Raw genomic sequence first — 7,430 nt, 5'->3', positions numbered from 1 at the left:
TGATGAGCTTTGAACTTTTTTTAACAAACAAGGACAGAGCAGTTTTGCTTGAATTGCACAGAACATCTGCTGTGTGTCTAGAGAACTTCTCGTCGTCATTCTCCAAATGGGCAATAACCGAAATTATAAGTTCTTCACAGTTGTTGTTTTTTAATTCATCTGTACTCAATCCAACAGTGACCCATAGATATTTTTCTACACTTATTTCTTTGTGGTGAAATCCAATGGGCAACTTTTCATAATATCGTTTTCAAAGCTATCTTGTAAAACATAACTAAAGGGGCTCTAGTGTTCTCTGTTACATCAGAATAAAGTTCTTCTGTTTTATTTTGAAGCCTTGTTTAAAAAAATGCACAGAAAGGTCAAATCCATTCCAAATAGAAATCTCATTCTTTAGAAATATTTAGTAAGATCTTGAATCACTTCGTTTTGCCTTTTAAATTCTGTCATCTGCCCAGATTTAACTAAAATAATTTTTCTTTCTCATTGTGTTAGCTAAATGCATCCATTCAATGATTATCCATTCACAGGTAAGAAAATGACAAAAGGAGAATGAGATTAATTTCAAAGTATATATGTGGTATCTTTTAAAAGCTGCATTTCACCATCAGGAAAGCTGCAATTTAGTCTATTAAATCTATAGCAGAGAAGCAGGGGGAAATGTGAACACCCGTTATGAGGAGGGTCAGTCCTAAACGAGTCTATTTTCGTTTCCAACCTTCAAAGGTAACATTCTCAGTTTCATGCGCTCCTGGTCGAATATATAATTTGCCTCGTTCATTCTTAGCTTAGTTGAAATGGAGCGGACTGGATGTCCACCAGGCCAAAGTATAAACTTACCATTTATCTATTAAAGTCATAGTTAATGAAAACGAAGAGAAATTATTACCTCACTCTCTTGCTCATTACAATTCCTAAAGAACTTTGCTGGGCACATTATCTCGTAGACATCATGATCAAATGTTATTGTTTGCTTTATTATCTCAGTTGGATGGTTGGCTAGTCTAGAATGAAATAGGTTGAAGGCAATCCTCGCAGCCTAGAAGTCTGAATGAGGTTCCCATTCAAATGATCCCGGTTGTTTGGGGGTGGGGCGGGGTGATTAGTAAACCAACTGAGCTTACACTGCATAGTAAGCGTCTGGATGCAGCACATTTACATCTAACAAGAGACCCCAGAAAACGTGTGTGTGTTTCTTAAACCTTATGTTCCGAACAAAAGGCTATCTCAGCAACAGACAATCAGCACTGCATTGCTCCCTGGGATGCGAGTAACACACTCAACTGCACATTTCATTCTTCCTCAGCTCCCAGCACCACAAAGCCCCTACTCTCTTCCCACTCCTGGGTCCCCAGCTTGCTCCATAGAAGGGGGTTGGGAAAGCAGGAGCCTAACGTCTATGCTGGCGCACCAGCAGCCCGCTCCGGGGGCCCCCAGGCGCTGCTTTCCCCTGCCCGAGCCGCCTGGGGGAGGTAGGGAGGGGAACCAGGGAAGCGCCAGAGTGGACCGCACACCTAGACACTTATGATTTTATTTATTCACAAGGAGGCGGGGGAGGGGAACCGGCTTAATTCGGATTCCCCCCCCCCCCCTCCGAAGTTGCCTCTTCTTAGCAGATAAAGTCATTTTCTGGCTGGTGCTGGGGGCCCAGGGGAGAGTGCGGGTGAGGTCCGGGCTCTCGGGGCCAGATCCTGTCCTGTGTGCAGAGTCCTGGGGGGTGGGGAAGGGTGGACTGGCCGCAGCTGTCGAGAGGGCCGGGAGCGGGCAGGGAGGGGCCCGCGGGCGCGAGAGCGGCGCAGCCCTGTCCCGGGCCCTCCCAGGCTGGCTGGGGCGCGCAAGGGCCGGATGGTCACGCGTGGGAAAGAAAGGTCCCTTCGCTCCCACCCCCACTCTTCCCACCCCAAGGCATTGCTCCCCTTTCCCCAGGCTGGGCCGCCCGGGAGTGCGGGCAGGGAGAGCTCCGGGTCCCCGCGCGCGTAATCATGACCTCGGGGCCCCCTCCGGGCCGCGTGAGCGCGTCGGCAAGGCTGGGCGGCCGCCGCGGCCCCGGCCGTGTAACATGACCCGAGCGGCTGGCCGGCCAGCGCGGCGCGGCCATTGAGCCCTCCCTGCCCATGAATCTCTGGCGCGTCTCTCGCTCGCTCGCCCGCTCGCCTCCCGCCTCCCTTTCTCCCCCTCCAGCTCCGCGGGCTCCGTGCGCCTCTCCCTCTCCCTCCCGGTCCTCCCGCTGCCCGTCTCTCTCCACTGCCCGCCTCTCGCCACTGCCTCCCGTCTTCTCTCCCTCTCCGCAGCCTCCGTCTCTTTCTCCCTCTCTCCTTTGAAAACTGATCTTTGGCTCTTAGTGTGAAAGTGATTTGAATTTGGCTCGGCGGCGCTCTGCGCCTGCGCCCAGCCTCTGGCATGCTGGCTCCTTCCAAGCAGCTGTTTTGGGTTTGAAATTCCAACATGGCAGAGGCTGCAGTCCGTCTTCCCTTCAAAAACTTGGAATGATTTCAAATCATAGGCACCTTCACTTAACCCTAGCTTCCATTCATCAGCAAACACATCGGATCGATGCTACGCTAACCTATCGGGTTTTCGCTCCGCGCGTTCAGGTAAGAGGAGCTTCGTAGTTTTCTACCATCTGTTTAAATTTGTTTTTGTTTTTGTTTGTTTTATTTTTTAAGAATATAAATAAATCCAAGACCCGTAATAGAAAGAGATCTTCGAGTTGTGCCGTAAACATTAAATTTAATTTGCATTCGCTTCTATTCTATACGCCAACCTGCTGTCTAATTTCTCTGTACAAAGTAGCCCTGAAACATTATAATGCATATTTTTGCTGCTTAATCATTGTAACAATAGTATTGGATTAAGAGTTCGCGATAGCAAGAATCTCGTTTTCCGCTATATTGGGCTTACTTATTACTATCTTTTTACTTCAAAAATAAAAAATAAGAAAGCGGAGCCATAGGGTGGGGCTAGACTTTCTTCGGGAACTAACTTCTAAGTAAATAAGAAGTGTAAATAAGAATCTTGCACACACAAAAAGTTGAGGTTAGATTACAGTCTCGTGGCTGAGGGAACGTGAAAATGTCAGAAGATCGGTTGCAGAAAAATGTAAGCACATCATCTTGGAGGGGGTACAGCGTGGTGGGCGTATTGTTGGCAAGGAACGGGAGAGAAAGATGTATAATTTAATGGTATATACAATCCACTGATCCTATTACCGTCCTCCCCGGAGCTCTTGTTAGTTTCAATGGGAGTGAGTGAAATTGACATGGACTTGCATTCCTGGTCATGTGCTTTTTTTCCTTTCTTTCTTCTCCTGTGATCTGAGATCCCCTTTTTGTTGATGTTGCTTTCCCCCTTAATTATATGCATGTAGGTTAAATGAATACCTGACGAAAGGGCCCACGTTTCAAGGCAGTGACATTTGATAGCTGAGAGGAAAAGTGGCTTTAATGAAAAGCAACCTTTGGAATTCCTGCTTGTGAGAAATCCAATTCAGCTTTTTGTGCTGCCAGCAAGAAATGATCAGTAGCACCAGTGTTTATGGTATGTCAGTTTTGGAATTTACTTCCTTTGCATCTAAATAGGAAAGACAAATTAAATAGCATGATAAAAACCATTGAAGACTCTCCTTGGGAAGCAGATGCTCATGATATATAATTCCTTTAAATATATATATGTATATTTTAATCTGTCAAAATGCTTGTTTGCTTTTGCTATCACTTGTTTATATTTCAGTTTTGATTAATAGATTACCGGAGTCCACTTTTATCGGTTTTAGCGGTAATCCCAAAGTTGCATGTTACTAGTAATGCACTATATAACCACTGAAGTCAAATGGTATGTAAATTAGTTAAACTCAGTGTGGGGTTTTTTGGGGAGGAGGCTGGGTGGAGAGGGGAGAGGGCGGGAGTGTGGGGAAAGACTGCTTACTAATGAAAGTATATATATATATGTACACACACAAAACTGGATGAAATTTTTTTTTCTCAACCTATTAATGCAATTTGACTATCTGCTCTCTGGATGATTACACTTTGTGGAGTAATCAGTTCTTCTGAGTGTGTTTTTTTTGGGTGAGTGAGTGAAGGGGTATCTTTTACATAAAAATAAAAAATATATATTTTGATTGCTTTAAGTCCTTAATGTCTTTTAAGGAACAGTGGTAGTTTTTTTTTTTTTTCCTTGCCATTCACTTGTCTGCCTGTCAGCGCTTTTTACTTTTAACCTGTGACAGAATTAAATAATCAAGCACTGAAATTGACTTTGTTTGAAATCGCTCTTTCCTCTTTCTTCACAAAAAAAAAAAAAAAAAAGGTCAGATAAATGGAGTGAGAGGGGGTTTTCAATAGCTCTTGTGACCGTGCCGTGTGTACACTTTGTGATATTCAATTAGGAGTAAGAGGGAACAACAACAAAAAGATGTTAAAAGTATTTTGCATAACCACAGGATATGTCCACTTTATACTGGCTTGGATTTTTGTTGTTGTTGTTGTTTGTGTGTGGGTTTTTTTTTTTTTTTTTTTGGTTACATTTACCCCACCACCATGCATTCACCCTGAAAAGAGAGAGAAGGAAAGGGAGAATATGAAAGAAAGAAATAGCAGTGGGGCAAAGCTGCCAGGGGTCTGTAACGTGGCCGTGGTTACTGCTCTCTCATAACACAAATGTGAATACAAGGAAAGGCACTACAGAAGCCGTTGCGCGACATACACTTCTGGTTGGACTCTGGTGACTATTGAGCTAAACACACAGTGCTCTCACACGATAGAAAGGATTTGAATTTTGCATTTGGAACTTGTTGACTTTGAAGCGATCAATAAGAAGACTGTTTATTTTAGATGCACATAATTTGCCCTGAGAAATGTTTTAAGGAGGAGAGAGCACAGCTTTTTTTCCCCCGGAGCTGTTGGAGCGAATGGGATTGCCAGATGGGCGATTTCCCTCTGTGATGTTAAAGCTGTAATATATATTCAGAGCAGATTGGGCTGCTGCCTGTGATGAGGAGGATATTACATTTATAAATTTTAAATCGGAGCTCGGACAATGTGCTGAGAGCAGAAATTGGATGGTTTGACTGTTCACCGTATTGATACTTAAATGTGATTTCTGAGTAGTAGTAATAATAATCATTGCAATAATATGTAAAAAACACATTGGGGTAGGCAATCATATAATTCATGACATTTAACAGCAGATTTAAGTGTGTAAATTGCTCCCCTCCCCTGTCTCTGCTTACTATTAAATAATAGTCACATAATTTATTTCTCTGTGTTTAAATGCTTGTGCAAATGATGGTCACTCAGGAGCCTTATCACACACTAGAATTCTGGGGAGGAAAAGTTTCTATATATATTTATATGTATATTCATATATATATATAAAGTAGACACTTGTGTATATGTATAAAGTGGCATTAGTGGTTCCTATTTTGTAATTCTATCAGTCTGATTATTTTTAGATTTTGTTTGTCTCAAACGTGTGGCCTAAAGGAACCAGAGCTACAAACCTAAAAGGCTGGAAAGTGGGCAAGTGCTCTCACTCTGGCAGCTCTGCTGTTGCAAATTAAAAGTGTGTTGTGGTCAGGAAATGAAAGCTACAATGTCTCTTTTGAACAAGTCGTTTATCAAGAGAAACATCTATCAGGGACTGCCTTGTCACATTGATTCTCTAAAAGTTAAGTCCGAGCTGGAAGCTGCTTTGATGTTTTTGATCCTAAATTTAATACAACAGAAAAAAAGCAAGGATATTATGACCAGAATAGATTAAAAAAAAATGTTTCCTGGAACCAACAAGATCTATTTATTAGTACTGTACTATGTGTGAAGTTTTTGGACATAAGAGTTGAAAGGTTGAAGGGGAAACCCTAGCCTTTATAAACTGATAGTTGTTAAATATGTATTTATAGTACATTCAGTTATAGCTGGTTTCTTGGTTCACTTGGACATTTTGAAAATAGATCGTTTTAGAGGGAAAATTATTTTGAAAGGTGTTTTGGAACAATATGCAGAGAATCAAGAGTTTTCATCCATTCAAATTTTAGAGTTGCCCTCTTCCTTTCATCCTTTCTTTTAGTTCTTTATTGCTGTTTCCTCTCTTCATTATATGTGTGACATATTAGCTTTTCTTTGGGAAAGAAACATTTTTTTTTTCTATAAAACCCATTTCCCAAAACATGCTTGCTCACATCATCTTTATTGTTGATTAATTGTGCGTGTGGATGGTTATCAGTGTAAACTACATGGACTCACTCAGGTCTTTTGGAATTCAAGCCTGAAAATATAGGTAGGTAACAAATAAACCATGCCATGGATTCTTGAATACTGAATATGTTGCATGCATTATTCAAATTTGAAAAGGTATTGTTAAGAAATGACCAATTAAGAAAATTTTTTTGTGAAAGCATTTAAAAGCAACGTGCTTCATTTTGGGAGGCCCAGATAGGAGAGAAGTGTTCCTTTGAAATAGTTTCTGGATACTTGGCTTATACTGCTGTTGGCTACTTGCTCTTTCCTATGGATCTCTCAACAACTAGGCTGATAGACCACGAAGAGTGTGGTGGGAGTTTTGGGAAGTGTAATACTTGCTAATTAATCATGTCCGAAATGAAAGAATCATAGCAGGGTAATAAAGTCTCATTGTTGTTTTCCTGGAAGAGAGTAAGACTTCTGTTTGGAAGCTGTATGTGTGAGTTGACTTGCTTTTTCTCTTCTCCTAAAAAGACAGTTTATAGGGTCTCTTTAGAATGATTTCAGGAACCATTTTTTGGGGGGGGAGGGGGGCTATAGAATATTTTTCTTTTTCCTGACTGTACTGAATCAGTGATATTCTTGAAATTATCTCCGGTATCTTCTGAGTGAAAACATAGAGATTATTATATTTTCTTTAGTTACATTAAAGACTCCAGTGGCTGAGGTTCCAGTACTCGGTCGGTTGTGGGTTGTTTTTTGTTTTTTGTTTTCCACAAATAGAAAATCTTTTTGTTGTTTTTATTCATGTTAGGTAGGAACTTTGAAAACCTGTTAGCAGGCAGGTACTTCTGATAGATATACAAGAGAGCAGAAATTTTATTAATTACTTTTAGATAGTATAAGAGTATGACCAGAGGGGAGAAAAGTAGTACTTTCAAGAATCGATAGAGAATATCTGTATTATAACTTGACATTTCTAAGATTGTTTAAAGTATTAGCTACTTGAAAAGACAAATGAGTGATATCACTATAGGTAAATTTTTTTTTTTTCCTGAGCTTTGGTTGTTACCTTTTAGATTTTAATGTTTTGCTTAGTTTATGCATGGGGACAGATCCCGAAAGTTTATGTGTCTGCAACATTTTTCAGAATTTTCATCTCCAGGTGAAGACGGCTCTGCTAATGACTCCCTGTTTTTGTCTGTGAATGTTTAGATGCCTTGAATGATTGCCTAATTAAGTAATCAGTTT

General features: G+C 41.2%; 1 protein-coding gene across 4 annotated transcripts in view; it reads left to right on the top strand.

The window, feature by feature from the left end:
• Positions 1-1,929: 1,929 nt before the first annotated feature.
• The window catches only part of FIGN (fidgetin, microtubule severing factor), a 122,046-nt gene continuing 116,545 nt past the window's right edge, over positions 1,930-7,430 (top strand). Inside the window, exons 1-2 of one of the 4 annotated variants that reach the window (XM_026492672.4) lie at positions 1,930-2,594; positions 3,368-3,537. In XM_026492672.4, coding sequence (XP_026348457.1) covers positions 3,513-3,537 — 25 coding nt within the window. In that variant the 5' untranslated portion in view covers positions 1,930-2,594; positions 3,368-3,512. Of the gene's footprint in view, positions 3,538-7,430 lie in introns of all 4 variants that reach the window. The other 3 variants (XR_008961294.1, XM_044381526.3, XM_044381525.3) reach the window with 3 other exon arrangements.

The sequence above is a fragment of the Ursus arctos genome, unplaced genomic scaffold (assembly GCF_023065955.2).
Source record: "Ursus arctos isolate Adak ecotype North America unplaced genomic scaffold, UrsArc2.0 scaffold_1, whole genome shotgun sequence".
In the NCBI taxonomy this organism is placed as follows: Eukaryota; Metazoa; Chordata; class Mammalia; order Carnivora; family Ursidae; genus Ursus; species Ursus arctos.
This window is presented reverse-complemented; position numbering and strand designations above follow the sequence as displayed.